Below are 20,067 nucleotides of genomic sequence, written 5' to 3' on the forward strand. Positions count from 1 at the left end.
TCAGCACTTATCTTTCAAAATGGTATCCCACTATAGTTTCTTTGATCCATAGCTATAGCTCTCTAAACTTCCCATACAATGATTGTCCAACCTTTGGTTCTCACCTTTGCCACTTTCCTCAATTTTGCTGTAGCAAGGGCTGCTAATAGTCCCCCAGAAACTCCACCTGAGCTTCCTCCACCCCCAGATGGAAGTGGTGGTGGGGGTGGGGGACCACCTCCAGGGGGAGCAGGTGGGCCCCCTGGTGGTGGGGGTGGCCCTGGGGGAGGAGGTGGGCCAGGTGGAGCAGCAGGAGCAGGAGTTGGGATAACTGGGGCAACTGGAAGAATGTAAAAAGAAGAAGATACTCTCAGCGGAGCAAGCATTTAAAAATGATTACATTATAGAATATATGAATTATTTACACTAACAATAATTACTATTTGTAGAACAATAATGAAATCTAAGAAGCTGGTCTCAATATATCAATAATATATAGCTCAATAACGCTACCCAATACTGCAAACAATCTGTTAAAAACATTTACACCCACATATTCCCCTCTTCTGCAATCTGAGATACATCTTGCCAAGATAAAAGGTTCAGTCCTGGGATCTGAAGCAAAAGAGAAGTATACATGGTCAACAACTCCTCTTTCTCTTACCTGGGCTCTGAATCCTCTGTTCAATTTCCTGTTGCATCCTGAAAATAGAGGAATTGTATATAAAGATGTTTGATATACTGATATGGTCACAATACAAAGTGGTTTAACCTTGTCCTTCAGGGGCAGTGAAAAGGGCTAATCCCTTTAACTTTAAGTATGTTATAGAATGCCTTATAGTTTTTATGCGCCTTTTTATTCTGTTTCCAGCTTTTTTACACCGAACCCAGCCTCTATTTCTATGCAAGGCTACAATTAATTTCTGTTATAGTTGTTTTTTTATTAATAAGCTTTATATGCAGATCCTCTCCTATTTATATTCCAATTTCTTTTCCTTTTTTTTTTTTTATTATTTATTTAACAAATTTTTACAAGACAGATCAAGTGACAGAAATATAAATAGAAACATGATAAAAAGTAGATAAAAAGTAGATAGAAATATCACAAAGTAGATTAAGAACACTAAGAGTACATATACCAGCGCTATTTCATTATCCAAAGTTCACAAACTTGACCCGCGAACCATCTCTTTAACAATCAAGCTACAAACAACAGTTACACTTTTATTGTTCCATCTGGATCACTTTGCCAAATCCCCAGATAAATCATGTTTATACACAGAAAGATCCTCCCTTTACTCCTTTTTCGACCTACCCTATCCTTATATTCCAATTTCTTATTCAAACCACGTCCTGGTTGCAAAGGTAAAAAGGAGCCTAGCAACCCATTTGTCTATAGGACATTTTTTTAAAGCTTTTAACAGTTTTCAATTTAACCACACATACATAATAAGTGAAAACAGAAGAGAAATTATGAGAATAAAAGAGAAGAGAAAGAAAGAGTGAGCCCAGTTGGCTCATTTAGGCCCCACAAGGGGGACATTAGGTAGGCGAGGGAATCTGTGCACACCTTGAGGTTTGACATTCCAATAATGGGCTTCAAATTTATCAGGGCATCCTCGTACTATGTATACCAGTTTTTGCTTAGCCAAGGACTTAACTATTTTTTTTCCAGTAACTCATCGAGGGAGGCAATACTGACTTCCATTGTAATAATATTGCTTTCTTAAGTAAAATAGCTGCAGGTAGCAAAGTTTTTTAGTGATTTATAAAGAGTCCACCACAGTTCACATGGGGCTAGTCGTCTTATGGCAGGGAGATATGCCTCTATATGGTAGACAGGCTAAAGTTTTATGGGAACCTATTACCATGGCCTCAAGTATCAGGGCCTGGTTATCTAATTTAGGGGACATTCACCAGTGTGCAAACACCAGTTGGCTGGCCAAAGTACATGATAAAGTTGGGTAGTGCTAGCCCACCTCCGTTAGCAGGGATTTGTAAAATTTAGAAGGCAAGTCTTGGTGTTTCTCCATGCCATAAAATATCCCCTTATCATTGACTCCAGTTTTCAAAAACACTTGCAGGAGGGGTTACTGGAGAGTTATGGAAAACTTACAAAAATTTTGGAAGATATGCCATTTTCTAAATATTTACTCTGCCAGGGAGAGACAGAGGAAGCCCCTGCCATGCAGCAAGACGTGCCTTAAGGCTTGTCAAAATGGGGGATATATTAAGGGACACACGCTGTCCAAGATCCCTGTTGATTACTATTCCCAGGTATTTAAATGTGGACATTATTTGCAGCTGATGGACAGTGGTAGGGGCATACCGTGGGAGGGAATTGATGGGGAGTAATGATTCTATAGGACAGTGCTGTCCAACTTCTGTGGTACCAAGGGCCGGAATTTTTCTGGCCTACATGGTGGAGGGCCAATAATGGAAACCAGTGTTGACTACTTCCTGTTTTTAAACCACACCCACTTTAAAGCACACTCATGTTACCACAAGACCATGTCCACATTAATGGTGGCAGCACACCAAAAAACCAAATGGTTGGTGCTCACTGCAGGGATATAACTCATCACTCATATGTGAAAAAAGTTAAGTCATATTAAGACATATCCTTAAATACATATGCCTCCTCCTCCCCTGTGGATAACACAGCACATAATTAAACACCTTAGGGCCCCCAAACAATAATTTTCAAATGCCCCCCAGAACAAACACCAGGCTTATGTTCTACAATAAAGAGCAGGGCATACACAGGCAGAGTATGGCGCACACAGGGACCATAGGGCAGGCAGAGTATGACACAACCAATGAGAATAGGGCAGGCATAGTATGGCGCACACAGGGAGCATAGGGTGGGGAGAGTATGGCACGCACAGGGGGCATAGGGCAGACAGATTATGGCACACACAGGCATAGTAGGACAGGCAAATTATGGAACACAAACATGGAGCATAAGGCAGGCAGAGTATGGCACACACAGCATGGGGTAGACAGATTAGGGCACACACAGGGATAGTAGGACATGCAAAGTATGGCACACACAGGGAGGGAAAGCTATCAGGACCACTCTAAAATGAACAATTCATACTGTGCTACATACAGTGACAGTGCTGGTGCCACTTCAGAAGTTTGTATGAGTGTGAACAGGTGAACAATGTGGGCAGTTTCAGTCTGGGTCTCCGGTTTGAACAGTACAGGGCTTTATGGGTGTGAACAATAGAGGTGTCACAAGTGTGAACAATGCAGGGGGGGATTACATATGTGAAGAATACAGGGGATTACAGTCTTAATTTGAGATTTAAACAATGCAGGGGCCAGTTAATCTCTGCAGTGATACCTTCTAAAGTTTACACATGGTAAGCAGACACAGCAGGCAGACTTTCAATGTGGGGGCCACACAATGGGGGGGGGTCGCGGGCCGCCAGTTGGACAGCCCTGCTACAGAACATATTTAAAAGTGCATGTACATATTTTTCTCCTACTTTTTTATACTTGGCTTCTGTCAAGGAATTTCTGCTGCAATATCAGTCCTGTAAAAGGCCAGTGGCACGTCAGGCTATTTTTGACTGATCTTGCCGTGGAAATGAGTATGCATTTTTGCACAAAATATGCTCCCTCTCCTTTCAGTGCACTTACAGCAAGTAGCTGATAGGAGACAATCATTTTAGAGCCTGTGTATTGTGTGCAATTATCCTATCCCTCATTGTTCACTGGCTGCTCAACAACATTTCTTATCTGTCTGGTCTGATATGCAGTTAAACATTGTTGGCAAATTAATTTCCAAAAATTTGATCCTATAATACTTAATACTTTTAACCATGGAGGTATTGATTTAATTCTTTTTACTTTATATAAATCCTACTGATCCAAACAGATTAAAAACTAGTCCAGGAAGAACATAATTACATAGGTTCACTAGTAACAGCAGCTTCCAAGTCTACATGGTTTTAGCAAACAATGACAAAACAATGCACCAATCTACCCATAAGACATATGGCTACAGGTAGTGCCAGGTCATAATAAAAATTTGCAGAATCTGGAAGAAAAATAAATAAATTCGCTTACCTTCTGGGCTGCTCTGGCTCTTCAACTTTGGGGCCATTCTGAGGAATCCATGTATTGGAACCTGTTATTGAGAAAGTGAGCTGAATCAAAATGAAGACAAGTGTCTCAGAGCATGGGCAGAATTGCGGGAGAATTAAAGGACCAGTAACATAAAAAAAATGTTTAAAAATTCATTAGTGCACAACGAAAAATAAACACTAAGACAAAAGAAACTTTTAAATAGCAAAGCCTTTATTAAAAAATAACTTACAGAATGTCCACTTCCTGTCTGCTTCAGAAACGGCGAAAAGGCGACCATCCATCCTGCAACGATCAATTTCTTCTCCCTGGCTAATCACTGACAGGCATCGCTTTCATCCACCTCCTGGTCTCCCGACGCACACTTCTTTCTGCTACTGTTGTGGGGAAGGGAGTTCGGCTGGAGGGGCCTCCAGTTGGTGGGAATTTGGAACCGGCTGGATCGATGTGCAAAGTCCTGGGGTAGGAGCTGTAGTCGTGTCCCCGCTTCATGGCTGCTGCTTCGTGTCTTCGGCTGCTGCTCCCGCTGTGTGCCCGTGACTGGCTGCTGACACTGTGCTCCCTGCGCTGCCTCTGCCAAGCCATCTCTTTCCCACGGTCCCAGCGCAGCCAACACTTCAGTACTGGTGGCGGCGGTAGTGCAGGAAGCGGAGGGGTAGCGGCTGGGGCACTGCTGCACTCCCCTCAGGGGAGAAATGGTACAGACTACAGCGCAGCCGGCAGGGCAGTGAACACAGTCCGTCCACCAGCACTACCGCCGCCTCCAGTTCTCAGACTGGCCCCGGCGGGACACAACCACTCAACTTCATGGCAGTTGGGGCAGTCACAGATGGCTCTGCCCGAGTAGCACCGAGCTGCCCGGGCCTCCACCGCTCCCTGCCCCGGCCACTACCCCTCTGCTTCCTGCACTACCGCCGCCACCAGTACTGAAGTGTCGGCAGCGCAGGGAGCACAGTGTCAGCAGCCAGCCACAGACACGAAGCAGCAGCCATGAAGCGGGGACACGACTACAGCTCCTACCCCAGGACTTTGCACATCGATCCAGCCGTCTCCAAGTTCCCACCAACTGGAGGCCCCTCCAGCCGAATTCACTTCCCCACAACAGTAGCAGAAAGAAGTGTGCGTCGGGAGACCAGGAGGAGGATGAAAGCGATGCCTGTCAGTGAATAGCCAGGTAGAAGAAATTGATCGTTGCAGGATGGATGGTCGCCTTTTCGCCGTTTCTGAAGCAGACAGGAAGTGGACATTCTGTAAGTTATTTTTTAATAAAGGCTTTGCCATTTAAAAGTTTCTTTTGTCTTAGTGTTTATTTTTCGTTGTGCACTAACGAGTTTTTAAACATTTTTTTTTTATGTTACTGGTCCTTTAAAGATATGCTAACAACATTTGTTCCTTTACATTTTTATTTACTGTATATATTTAACATATGTATAACATTGCTTTTTATAGCAGTTCTTCAAATAATTTAGCCATTGCAGTGCTCTAAACCTGACAACTCCTTCTATACAACCCCTATTAGTCACTTAGGTCCAAAAATGAATTTCTGGCCAAACACAAGTCAGTTACACCAACTGAATGTTTTTGCACTGATGACATACATGCGAGTAGAAAATAACCAAGTTCTATAAATATCTGCAGATGTGTGGCTACCTTATCCGACCCAGTGACTTAATGGTCACATCTACACAAGTTATCTTAACCAGCTCCTGTTCCTAAAGCATCCCAAAGTCCTCAATAACTGATGTCAGATTGGCGCAATCTACACGGAACAGCAAGCATTTTTTATTGATGCTGCTTGTAATCTTATGTGCCAGTGCCCTAAGGCTGCATTCAGTTTTGTAGCATGTTTTGCTTGGTTGGGGAAGTGACCTTAAAGGAATTGTTCAGTGTAAAAATAAAAATTTTAATTTAATTTTGCAATCTGACATGGAGCTAGACATATTGTCAGTTTCCCATGTGCCCCCAGTCATGTGCTCTGATAAACTTCAGGCACACTTTACTGCTGCTGTTGGAGGGATATCTACCTCCCCTCCTTCTGCCCCAGCAGCCCATCAGCAGAACAATGGTAACAGCTCCCTGTTATATATTACAACATTACTCAATAGTAAAAACTAATGTCCCACTGCAACTCCTTCAGTAACATTGAGTAGGAGAAACAATAGCCTGCCAGAAAGCAGTTCCACAGTGCAGCACTGGCTTTTTTTGAAAGCAGGCAAAAGGACGCGAGATGGCTGCCTACACACTAATATTACAAAAAAAAAAAAAAAAAATACACTTGTGAGAGTGAATTATTTGCAGTGTAAACAATGTAATTTAGGAATAACTACACCATTCAAATCATGACAGAATCCCTTTAAAACGACAGTATCCGCATGTGTGCGGATACACAGAGCCAAATGGAGATTGGAATCGAATCATCGTTCGTTTTTCATGCCAATTGCCTCCCTGTTCTGCACTGCACTGTGTATCCGCACACAGGCGGATACTGTTGTTTAAATACGGATACAGAAGTGCTGATTTCAACTTATTATTGTTCATTAGGCAGAGAGAAGTGTAGCAACTGCATGTGTGCCTTCAGCCAAAAAAGAAGTAAGCCAGGACTGCTTAATAGATAGAGTGTATGCTAAAAAGGGAAATTGAAGCTACTGCATGGTCCTTGTGAGGTAGGTAGATAAATAGATTTTCAGTGCACAGATAAACTGAAGTCTATTATACAGGTGGCAATCCAATTATCTTCTTAGCAAAGGAGCAAACATGAAGCAGCTTCAATTTCCCTGTTAGCCCCATTTTGCTGAAGAAATAACATTGTTTGTGATTAAAACAGAAGCAAAAAGCATGTTCGCCCTAAGTTCTTTTCACGGAGGTCATGCTGAAAATGGAGTATAATGCAAATTTAAGCTTAGTGGGGAACAAAACATAGGCCTTTAATAGTAAATAACTTTATATTTCTCATAATTTTCTATCTTACCAGTCTCCAGTGCATCCAAGGCCTGTGTGATTCCTGCAGCAAACTGCCCTGCTTCTTCTTTAATGGAAAAGTTCAGGCCCCACACCTGACGACTGTCCCTCCATTGGTGGAAGTTAGGTGTGGCTTGATTGTACTTTAGTCCTCTCACCAGTGGGCAGTTTATTACAACCTGTAACAAGGGTCAAATAAGATCAGTATAGTAATAGTATGGTAGGGCATAGGGATTTACTTCTAATAATAATGTCCTAATTTTAAAGATATTATGAAATTTCCCAGCTAATCTACATTCAGTGAGCCTTTCTAGCTCCAAATCTGACAGAGATGTCTACTCCAAAGTAGAAAAAAAAACATAACCTTTTTAGGGTAGTTGCACCTTGATAGCGTAAGTGCTTTGGAGTGCTTTTACACCAAATTGCACGAAACTGCCCCCACAGACTTGCATTATAAATTGACTGGAAAATAAAGGTCAGACGTTTTTTCATACTCCTGGACATAGAGCAAGCTTACTGTGCTGCCTTGAGATACAGGGTACTGGGTGCATGAGCACCAATACCCTCCACTCCAGAGCAGCACACACACATAATTAACACCTGTTAATTATGTGCCTTATTAGTCATTTAGGCTCACACATACATATCTTATGTATGTGTGAGCGCTATATAAATAAATGATGATGATGATATCTTATCGCATATTTTGATATAAAAGGATGGGTCCTCATAAAGCTTGCACTGCTATATAAATGTATACACTCCTTGATCAGTTTTCCTGCTTTACAGAAATACAAATCCTGGTAGTGGAAGCATGGTGACATTGGGCTTCTTTTTTATCAGCAAGGTCTGGGCAGCTTCTTAAAACAGAACGTATTATGCAAAATACTGGTACAATACTGCAAAATTACTCAATTTAAAAAAATTGATTCTCATGTTGCAGCAGGAAAATAATCCCAAAACACAAGGCCAAAGTAACATTGGAGTGTCTAAAAAGCAAAAACATGAATGTCCAGCATAAGGCCAGTCAAGGACCTGATCTTAATCCAACTCAGAATTTGTGGGACCATTTTAAAATGTAGACACAGAAGTGTCAGAAAATATCTACCAAAAATTACTAACAAATGCTGCTCAGAGCTGGTTGTGTACTTATCCCAAAATAATTAAAATGAATACATTTGTAAATAGTATAATTCAGTTTTTTTGTGTTTCTCAGTTTTATTTTTCTAACATGAAACAATGCCAAATAGCATAGGCTGTTATATTTCAGTAAAAATGCAGTGCAGCCGATTTCATCTACTGATTCTTTCAGCTAATGTACTTTATACTCAATCATTTATGTTTTCAGAAACGCCGACATATGGTGTTGCAACTGCCAACTTTCAGCAGCCGAGGGCAAACTTTTGTTTATGCAAGCCTTACTTCCTGCTCAGTATTACCAAAACCAACTCATAGTCACAGTCTCTGCTTGTCTCTCAGTGCTTGCAGGTTTGAGTTACCTGAAAAACCAGCTGAATGTAATACTACAATACATACAAGGTGACAACAGCAAATGTAAAATCCAAAAATTGTATTAAAAAAAAGAATCTTCTGAATGTGAATGTGCCTTTATTAATAGGTTTAATATATACTTACCGTACTACACTAACAAACAAGTGTAGCGTCAATCCAAAGTATCCTGTGAATGGTGAAATGGCCCCTAAGCCTTCAATAGTAGGAACAACTTTAGTTAAAGGAAAACTATACCCCCAAACAATGTAGGTTTCTATAAAAAGATATTGCATAAAAGAGCTCATATGTAAAACCCAGCTTCATGCAAATCAACCATTTTCAGAATTATATACTTTTCTAGTAGTATGTGCCATTGAGTAATCATAAATAGAAAATTGCCATTTTAAAAAATAAGGGCCGCCTCCTGGGATCGTACGATTCCCTGTGCACACAAACATAAAAATAAACCATACTTGTTAGGTCACATGAGCCAATTAACAGACAGAGTTCTGTCTTTTGCGTCAACACTTCTTCCTGTTACAGTTAGAGCTGCAGTATTTCTGGTCAGGTGATCTCTGAGGCAGCACACAGACCATCACGAAATGGTGGCTCAAGGCAAGAGATTTAAAAGGGCAAGATTACTTAAATATATAGACTAGTTTGGTAAGATTCTTTAATATGCCATTTAAAATGATGTAAACCATCTGTTGCTTAAGTGTTCATTTTGGGGGTATAGTTTTTCCTTAATAAAAGAGGGGCTTGTTCACAGCAGGTGATAGTACATAATCAACATTAGACAGTTACAGATCATGATAAATAAAATGCATCAGAGAAATTCCGATATACATTATACAGTATGAATGCAAAAAGTTTCTGTCCTACCAGTTCCACACCAGCACTCTTGTACTATATACTTGTACCTGTTGATCTTGCATCTTCCTCCCCACCACACGGTATGCTTGTGTTGTAGGGTTGTAAAAGACCTGGACACGACTGGGTCCTTGGGCACCAGTTCCAGCTGCCACCCATTTTTTACTGGAATCATCATAGACCATGACATTGGCACGAGCTGTGACCAGTGCTGTCTCACTGACCATGTAGTTTACAAACATAAAAGAGAAGGTGGGAAGAACAAAGAAGTTAGAATATAGAAAGAGTCCGTAGAAAGAGTCTACTGGTCATAATCTGGGAATTGCAGGTGTTATCACTAGATCTCCCCAATGGTACTCAGTACTGAGAACCAATGTTGCAAAGGAGTATTGTGGGGGGGGGGAACCATAACCACTGTATAATACAATGTAATTGTGTACATTTGTTGAGGTAGTTAAACAAGAAAGGGGCAAAGAGGAACAATTGCTAAACAGCATTAGCTCCAATGCTGATCTTTTACAATAGTCTTCCAAATAAAATTAAAAACAAACACAAAAATAAATATCGATAGATAGATAGATAGATATACCCAATACACACCTATATACATATAGGTATGGAATCTATCATCTGGAATGCCTGGGACTTTAATGTCAATTGGATTTCCATACCTTAAGTCTACATATGTCTACTAAAAGATAAACCAAATAGGACTACTTCATGACTTCTCAATATGTAGTCATGTAGCTAAGAACGTAACATGTTTTATTATTACAGACAAAAGGAAATCATGTAAAACAAGTAGAATTATTTGTTTAATATGCACTCTCGTATTTTGGAGCTTTCTGGATAATGGGTTTCTGCATCAGGGATGCCATGTATTTTGGGAAGATAACATTTCCATCAGCATATATAATTCTGAACAAGATGCTCTCTATATCTGCATGTATTTTTACTGATATATGCTGCCATATGGGTTGCTCCGACAATGACTGATGACATCTACAAGCTCCAATGACACAGGAGCTTCCAGAAACTCAATTCAGTGACAAGGGGTAGGCTATTTGGTGTTACAAATAATACAAATAAAGACACTCTTTGAAATATTAGTAATAAGACAAATTGAATTTGTTTCAAAATATGTAATAGTGGTAGTTTATACACACTACGGATAGTGCAAGAGCGCTAAGAGGTGCATCCGTGCTTACTCCTGTGGACGACAATCCAGTTCAGTTGGTTTCAGACAGTTCACCCGAAGTAAAGACTTGTTCTAATTACTTCTAATATTGATGTGTGAGTCTCATTTTTCACCTTCTAAAGCAGTTCTGGGGGGGGGGGGTCGCCGACTCTCTAAACTGTTTCATATTAATACATTTAGTTGATACATTTCTTATCGTTGTCCCTGCTGAGCAGAATCTCTGGGTTTCATTACAGGCAGCTGTTAGAATTGATACAATAGTTGCTAATACTCCAGAGATGATGCTGAAAAATGTATCAACTAAATGTTGCAAAACTGTAACTGTTTAGAGTCTGCACCTGAATTACTGAGCTGCCAGACAAACACCAGAGACACAAACATTCAACTTTAAACTTAGATTTTGGAAAAACAGTAAAAAATAAAAAATGGAAAGCTATTGAAAAAAGTATTTATTTCTAGCAAACAATTTAAAAACAACTCAACTGTAAAAGTGTTTAGAAGGTGAACAACCCCTTTCAGGGTGATCCAAATTACCGAAGAACCCCTTATCTGGAAACCCCCCAAGTCCCAAGCATTCAGAATAATAGATCCCAAACCTATAATAGCTATGCTAGAAGCAATGTACAATACAAACATTCTTAGAAAACTGACATTAAACAGGTTTTTAAATGCAATTGCTATTAAGAGATATCTGTCTGGTAAAATTCTCTGCACTTCTTACCTCTGAAATAAGGTAGCTACTAGTGGGGTTTTCCTGACCCGCACCCGCGCTTCCGGGGTCCTTATACAGACCCGTGCCGTTCGCCCCGCCAATGATGTCACAAAAGGGGCCGGGCGAGCAGACGCAACGCAAGACTATAAAACTGGAACCCGGAAGTCGGCATTTGAAGGTGGCCACCCGCGAGGAGCAGTGCAAGGTCGACCGAACCCACCCGACCCGCGGGTAAACCGGCGGGTCCCGCGGGTATCGGGTCGGCGCGCACATCAGTAGTAGCTACATAATATATTAAACAGATACAGATTGGAGTTGTATTTACATTAACATATAAATTACGGATGCACCAAATCCAGGATTTGGTTGGGGATTTGGCCTTTTTCCGCAGGATTCGGCCAAATCCTTCTGCCCGGTCAAACCGAATCTGAATTTACATATGCAAATTAGGGGCGCGAGGGAAATCGCGGGACTTTTTGTCACAAAACAAGGAAGCATGCAAATTAGGATTTGGATTCGGCTCGGTATTCGGCCGAATCTTTCGCGAAGGAATAGAATGGTGAAATCTTTTTGTTTATTTACTAAAATAAGAAGGATGTTTAGATTAGAACATCTGGGTTAACAATACAAACTGTCTTTTACCTGTATATGTTACGGATATCCTGTTGAACTCAGAATATAACTGAATTTATTATAAAACAAATGAATTACTGAAGACCTTTTAAATGGTACAGGCATGGCAATATCTTACCAATAACCATCAAACTAGGGTAGTTTTTTTGCAGTATTTTTTAACAAAATACAGAATCATGCACAAACACGCACTGACAAAGTCATACTGGTTTACCCGCCATTATTTCCCCCCTTGCTCCCCCTGCTACTAGCTGTGGTTTTGCCCTTATAAGGCTGTGTGTCACAGACGGGAGATACCACTTGTGAGAACCAGGAGAGTGAAACAGACACAGAAAGCACAATAGAGATGGAGTAAGCAGAAGTACTGATTAAAAAAAAAACACAATGGTGAACTTAAATTCTCATATACAATAAGCTTTACAAAACAAAAATTGCATACTGGTGTGAATGTAATCTGTCATAAATGAAGTGTGTGCAATTTTGTTAAAATTATGACATGACAGTTGTGCCACCAGTTCCTCTACAGGCCCCAACAAATCTTGTGCAAAGAACTTAAAGCAAGTGTCTCTGAACATGACATAGTATGCAGGCAGACATTGGGTGTAGTATTTACCGTAATAGGAACATTATAACAGTGAAATGATAGCTCCTTATCTATTTTAAATAATTTAAGGTGCCAGCATTTTACAATGTTGTGATTGTTACTTGAAGTTCCTAAACCTGACTGTCACTTCTTAGCTTGTTAGAATTTCTAACACTTACAGACTACCGTGGCACAAGTATGGTGGCCTACTCATACAGAAATTTGGAGGGGATGGGACAGATAATCTAAAAGCATTGGAAAAATACGGTACAATGTTATGCTGGTTATATAGAAAAAGATTATATTTCTGGTGTCTTCTGGTGTCACTTAAGCTAAGCAGACTTCGTAGGAAATCTGAGTTTTCTACATTATCAGGGTGTATTACAGCTTTAACTTTCATTAGGTATTAAAGCACTACACAAATATGCAGTGATGTTCTTTGTAGATATGTATAGGTTTGCAGCAAGTGTGGCTGTATTTGTGGACTGGCTCAGGAAAAGCCGAATAAATGTAGGAGATGAGGGTGGGCCTTCCATTCCATGCTCCATTAGAGGTAACGGACTAATAAGGGCTGGAGAGGGAGAGAGTACAGAGTACAGAGTTCCGGAAAAAGAGGATTCTGAGACTTGTGATGTCCAAGGCTGCATGAGCTGGAAATATTGTGTTTCTGTGAACACCAAGGTGGGTTTTAAAGCTATTCTTAAGTGAATAATCCTGTGGTGAAGATGTAAACCTTTGTTTATAATAAAAGCCAAACTGCACTGAACTTTTAAAGGTGGCGTCAGACGCAATTTATGTGCTTAAACTGTGCTGTGGCTATGGTCTCTGCTTACCTGAATGTCACAATAGATATATGTCACCTTGAAAATAAGTGAATGTAAAATTGATGAGTGCGCTATTCTAAGCACTTTTGTCGTTTACATTCATTATTTATTTTGTTTTTATTCCAAGATATTAAGGTATACATGTACTGTTAATATGAAAATAAAATGAAATGGATTATTATTAATGTTTCAATTGGCATTCATGTTTTCTTTTTTATAGTTTTTTCATTAATTTAATTTCTTCTTCTTACTCTTTCTAGCTTTCCAATGGGGATCGCTGACCCGAATGCTCCGTAAGGCTACAAATCTATGGTTACTTTTTGTTACTCATCTTTCTATTCAAGCACTCTCCTATTCCTATTCCAGTCTCTTATTCAAATCAATGAATGGTTGCTAGGGCAATTTGGACCCTAGCAACCAGATTGCTGAAATTGCAAACTGGTGAGCTGCTCAATAAAAAGCTAAATAACTCACAAACGCCAATTGCAAATTGTCTCAGGATATCACTCTCTACATCATACTAAAAGTAAATTTAAAAGTGAACAACCCCTTTAAAATTCAAATTCCAAACACAGAAATGAAGCCAACGGTTGATGGAAATCTGTGCATCCATCAGGTAACTTGGTGACCAGAAATGCATAATCCGACTGTCTGGATTATCAATTGGATATCCTAAATGTTCTCCCACCCAGAGGCAGCTTTAGGGTTTGATCACAGAAATACATTGATTAAAGTTAGCCAAGGGCCTGTAGTATAAACAGGATGAGAGCACTCAAGAGTGCACAGTAGTACTAAAGTTGAAATTAAGCCCTGAGAGTATGAGAATTCACCAGATTCTGGGTTTCCTCCTTTTTAATGCTCTGCCAGGCCTTTACTGCAGCAACTTTCAGTTGCTGTTTGTTTGTGGGCCTCAATTGGGTTCAGATCAGGTGATTGGCTTGGCCATTCAAGAATATTCCACTTCTTTGCTTTAAGGGTAAGAGCACACCTGGAGATTCAGTGAGATTTAATCGCCCGGCGACAGTAGTGATCCTAGAGGGGTGCGGGCCCTGGTGCGCGAGGCGCAGCCGGGCCCCGCCCCCTCCGTACGGCCGCATTTGTTGTGGCGCACGGACTGCCGGGGGGCCCTGAGGGGTGCGGGCCCTGGGCTCTTTGGGGCGACTAATCTCCCCAAACTGCTTCCGTGTCTTCCGCCTGCGCCAATGCACATGCGGCGATTTGATTTCCGAAGTCGCCTGAAGTTTACACTCAAGTAAAGAGCCGCGAGTGCATTGGCGCAGGAGTTTTTTCATTAAAGCCGGCGGAAGACACGGGGAAGCAATTTGAGGAGATTAGCCCCACCGGGGCGACTAAATCTCCCCAAATCGCCAGGTGTGCCCTTACCCTAATAAACTCCTGGGTTGCTTTGGCTGAATGTTTTGGATCATCATCCATCTGTATTATGAAACGCCTCCCAATCAATTTGACTGCATTTAGCTGGATTTGAGCAGACAGTGTGTCTCTGAACACCTCAGCATTCAATCGGCTGCTTCTGTCCTGTGTCACATCATGGATAAACACTAGTGTCCTAGTGCCACTGGCAGCCATGCACACTAGGGATGCACCGAATCCAGGATTCGGTTCGGGATTCGGCCTTTTTCAGCAGGATTCGGATTCGGCCGAATCCTTGTGCCTGGCCGAACCGAATCTGAATCCGAATCCTAATTTGCATATGCAAATTAGGGGTGAAGAGGGAAATCGCGTGACTTTTGTCACAAAACAAGGAAGGTAAAAAAAAAAATTCCCCTTCCCACCCCTAATTTGCATATGCAAATTAGGGTTCGGATTCGGTTCGGTATTTGGCCGAATCCTTTGCGAAGGATTCGGGGGTTCGGCCGAATCCAAAATAGTAGATTCGGTGCATCCCTAATGCACACCCAAGCCATCACACTGCCATGTTTTATAGAGATGTGCTATGCTTTGGATCATGAGCTGTTCCATGCCTTCTCCATACTTTTTCTTGCCATCATTCTAGAGGTTGATCTTGGTTTCATCTGTCCAAAGAATGTTTTTCCAGAACTGTGCTGGCTTTTTTAGATTTTTTTAAGCAAAGTCCAATCTAGCCTATTATCTATGCTTATGAGTGGCAGTGCACCCTCTGTATTTACTTTCATGCAGTCTTCTCTTTATGGTAGACTTGGACATCGATACGCCTACCTCCCTGAGAGTGTTGTTCACTTGGCTGTTGTAAAAGGGTTTCTCTTCACCATGGAAATGATTCTGTGATCATCCACCACTGTTCTCTTCCGTAGATGTCCAGATCTTTTTGCATTGCTAAGTTCACCAGTGCTTATTTTTCTTTCTCAGGATGTACCAAACTGTAGATTTTGCCACTCCTAATTTTGTAGCAATTTCTCGGATGGGTTTTTTTCTGTTTTTGCATAGGATGGCTTGTTTCACCTGCATGTAGAGCTCCTTTGACCACATGTTGTCTGTTCACAGCAAAATCTTTCACATACAAGCACCCCCCCCCCACTCAAATCAACTCCAGGGCTTTTATCTGCTTCATTGATAATGACATAACAAAGGAATTCCCCATACCTGCCCATGAACTAAACTTTGAGACAATTGCCCAATTACTCGAGCCCCTGAAATTAAGTGATTGTGTTAAAAAAAGGCATTAGTTCCTCACATTTTTATGCAATATGAATTAAAGCCGAAAGTCTGCAGTTCAACTGCATCTGAGTTGTTTCATTTATAATTCATTGTGGTAATGCACAGAACCAAAATTAGAAAAAAAGTTGTCTCTGTCTAAAGATTTATGGGCCTAATTATATATATATATAGCTTTCTCTGGGGCAGAAGCTTATGTACAATCACAAAAGTGTTGTGGAATATGTTGGCATTATAAAAATAAAGATAATAATAATACATGCGCATTTGCATATTGCATGTGTATATGTATATATATATAAAACCAGTGAAAGCGCCTTCTAACAATAAGTTAATGACAACCATAGCAATACAAATGGGCATAGCTCAAAACACATAAGTACATTGCTTTAGCCTTATTAAGTATACCACTCTATGCCAAACCTGCTAATAGAGTATAACATCCAGGGTTGGCAGGTCTACTTTTCAAAACCAGCCAAAGTCAGTTACAAAACCAGCCCAAAACTAGCCAAGAGGCACTTCAAAAGCCCAAAAATAGCACAATATGTGCAGTGAAAAAAAGGATAAAAATAGAAATGAATATATATCAAAATATTCCTTTTTCAATTTTTTCCATGAAGCAACATGGGACAGAATCGCCCGTCACCAGGGGCGTAACTACAGAGGGGGGCCCATGAGGTATAGGGGCCCCATAAGGCCCTAATACATATACAATTTCAATAAATATTGGTAAAACAGGTCAGATTTTTTTTTTGCCGCAAGTGTCACCAGAAAATGCAAGAATGCTTAAAGCGATAGTGTCATGGGAAAACATGTTTTTTTTTTCAAAACGAATCAGTTAATAGTGCTGCTCCAGCAGAATTCTGCACTGAAATCCATTTTTCAAAAGAGCAAACAGATTTTGTTATATTCAATTTTGAAATCGGTCATGGGGCTAGACATATTGTCAATTTCCCAGCTGCCTCCAGTCATGTGACTTGTGCTCTGATAAACTTCAATCACCCCCCCCCAGCAGCCTAACAAAAGAACAATGGGAAGATGATGTAAGATTAGAACAGCACTTAATAGTAAAAGCCAAATCCCACTGAGACTGATTCAGTTACATTAAGTAGGGAAAATAACAGCCTGCCAGAAAGTTATTCCATCCTAAAGTGCAGGCACAAGTCACATGACTGGGGCAGCTGGGAAACTGACAAAATGTCTAGCCCAGGGATCCCCAACCTTTAGAACCCGTGAGCAACATTCAGATGTAAAAGGAGTTGGGGAGCAACACAAGCATGAAAAATGTTCCTTGGGTGCCAAATAAGGGCTGTGATTGGCCATTTAGTAGCCTTTATGTGGACTGTCAACCTACATTGAGGCTCTGTTTGGCATTGCACCTGGTTTTTATGCAACCAAAACTTGCCCCCAAGCCTGGAATTCAAAAACAAGCTCCTGCTTTGAGGCCACTGGGAGCAACATCCAAGGGGTCAGAGAGCAATATGTTGCTCACAAGCTACTGGTTGGGGATCACTGGTCTAGCCCCATGTCAGATTTCAAAATTGAATATAAAAAAAATCTGTTTGGTCTTTTGAGAAATGGATTTCAGTGCAGCATTCTGCTGGAGCAGCACAATTAACTGATGTGTTTTGAAAAAACATGTTTTTCCATGACAGTATCGCTTTAAGAGTGACGGGAGACTGGGGTACAGAGCCCAAAATCTGGTAACTCCCGACTTCTATACAAGTTAGTCCCATCACATGTTGGGTATTACATTAAACAACTTGGCAGTTCACAAATTGGTAAATGAAAATTACATTGCCCAACATGCATTGGGAGATGCAGACTTGGCACATTAGGGCAAGAGAAAAACCTTTGCTGGTTTCCGCCAAAGGCCGAAAAAGTAGCCCAAATCCGTACCTTGGCTAGTTTGTACTTTCAAAACCCGCGTGGGCTTTAAATTAGAAGCCCAATTTGGATAGAAAACCACCAACCTGGCAACCCTGATAACATCCCTGATATATACACTCCCCTGGAAAATGCTACATGGGAGGGAGTAGTTAATGTTTTATGGAGCAACATTTGGTATGCCATTGTTTTTTTGATTTCATAAATTGACTCTGTGTGAATTGACTGTATCTTTAATTTATACATTTGCAGCTTTGTTTATAGGGCATACAACAGTACTCCACTCATACAGACAGCAGGCAATTTAAGTAGAATATATTTTGGATGTATACAGTAAGTGACCTACAGGCTACAGCCCTGCACTAGAGATGTCAGAAGCCATTCTACACTGTATATTGTATGAACATGATATATAGAGAAGCAGAAGACAGAGACCAAGCCCTTGCAGACATCAGGATGCAGTGAGTGACTATGACACATGGAGCACTGATAAGGATAAATGGGAGGGCTCGTGGTATGCAGGAAGACTAAAGCTCAGTGCTGTATAATATGAAGGAAATGCAAATAATACATAAAATCAGCAGAACACACCAGAGTGAACTATGACACACATCACACCCACAACACAACCAACAAAAATCACATCAAATGCTATGAAATTACACCCCCTCATGCACGTCATTGCACGAAGCAATAGTGGTGCAGAGATATACTTTATACAAGACAGAACTTGACACAGCAGTGCTACATAGTGCTACATACTGCTACGCCGTGGTACACAGTGCTATGCAGTGGTACACAGTGCTACTCGGTGGTACACAGTGCTACTCGGTGGTACACAGTGCTACTCGGTGGTACACAGTGCTACTCGGTGGTAAACAGTGCTACTCGGCTACATAGTGGCACACAGTCAGGTCCGGACTGAGAATTAAAATAGGCCCTGGCATTTCAGGTACACAGAGGCCCAATCACAGGCCCACACAGTCCCCCACCAGCCCACTAAATAGTGACTTTCTATGGCACCTTATAGCAGCCCCTCTGGCATTTGCCAGAACCCACAGAGTCCGGGCCTGCAAACAGTGCTACGCAGTGGTACATAGTGCTACTCAGTGCTACTCGGTGGCACACAGTGCTACAAAGTGCTACTCAGTGCTACATAGTGCTACTCAGTGCTACATAGTGCTACTCAGTGCTACATAGTGCTACTCAGTGCTACATAGTGCTACTCAGTGCTACATAGTGCTACTCAGTGCTACATAGTGCTACTCAGTGCTACTCAGTGCTACTCAGTGCTACTCAGTGCTACATAGTGCTACTCAGTGCTACTCAGTGCTACTCAGTGCTACTCAGTGCTACATAGTGCTACTCAGTGCTACATAGTGGTACATGACACAACATGACAACAACATGACAAATGCCTAGTGACCCACTCACCTCATACTGTACTGTGAGTCTGAGCCTCCTCCTGCAGGAAGGAATGTGCCCCTCACCTCCAGCAATGCCCCTTCTCCCCTAATCTCTTCTTTTCCAATTCCTCTCCTACAACTCTCTTCCTCACCCCGCCCTTCCTGTGTATTCCCTAATACTCCCACATGCTTGGCCTCAGAGCTGGTGCCCGGATTAACACTATGCCACCCAGTCCTGCGTCTCCCTTCTCTTTCTCCTCTTTTTTTTGTCTCCCTTCTTACTTCTACCTGCCTTCCTCAGCCTCCCCTTCTTTCGCTTTATTCCTCTCTTTCTTCCCTCTCAGTTACATTCAATCACTTCCTCTGTTCTGGGGACAGCCTTCTCTTAAAGAGGCAACAAGCCACAGCCCATCTTAAAAGGGCGACCCACCTTTCTGGTGATGTCACCTCTACACAGGAGTTCTGTCTGCTCCCCTCCCCCACAGACAGCGCGGCATACACTGCCCGGGGGGCGGAGGGGGATTGGGGAGATTTATACAGACAAAGGCTGGGATAAATGACTACAAGTATGGCTAGGTAGCTCTGCCAATAATCCCTCTCAGGAATAGCGTTGTACTCCTTCCTCCCTTATGCTTGTGAGAGGAAACAGGTATAATGTTAATTATGGGACAGAAAGAATATTGCTTCAAAGAAAACAAATCAGGAACTGTAGTCCTTCCTTTTCTATTAAACTACAACTCCCAGAATGCCATAGGAAGGCGAAATCATGGGAGTCTTTC

General features: G+C 41.5%; 1 protein-coding gene across 2 annotated transcripts in view; it reads right to left on the reverse strand.

Annotated features, from left to right (window-relative positions):
* Positions 1-19,753, reverse strand: part of LOC108700560 (vasodilator-stimulated phosphoprotein) — a 28,343-nt gene extending 8,590 nt beyond the window's left edge. The window contains exons 1-6 of one of the 2 annotated variants that reach the window (XM_041575164.1): positions 19,317-19,753; positions 9,444-9,612; positions 7,043-7,211; positions 4,057-4,117; positions 644-681; positions 105-319 (exon numbers count right to left, since the gene is read on the reverse strand). In XM_041575164.1, the coding sequence (XP_041431098.1) occupies positions 105-319; positions 644-681; positions 4,057-4,117; positions 7,043-7,211; positions 9,444-9,612; positions 19,317-19,321 (657 nt within the window). In that variant the 5' untranslated portion in view covers positions 19,322-19,753. The remainder of the gene's footprint in view (positions 1-104; positions 320-643; positions 682-4,056; positions 4,118-7,042; positions 7,212-9,443; positions 9,613-19,316) is intronic. The other variant, XM_041575163.1, reaches the window with a different exon arrangement.
* Positions 19,754-20,067: the final 314 nt, after the last annotated feature.

Source organism: Xenopus laevis, chromosome 8S (assembly GCF_017654675.1).
Source record: "Xenopus laevis strain J_2021 chromosome 8S, Xenopus_laevis_v10.1, whole genome shotgun sequence".
Classification (NCBI taxonomy): Eukaryota; Metazoa; Chordata; class Amphibia; order Anura; family Pipidae; genus Xenopus; species Xenopus laevis.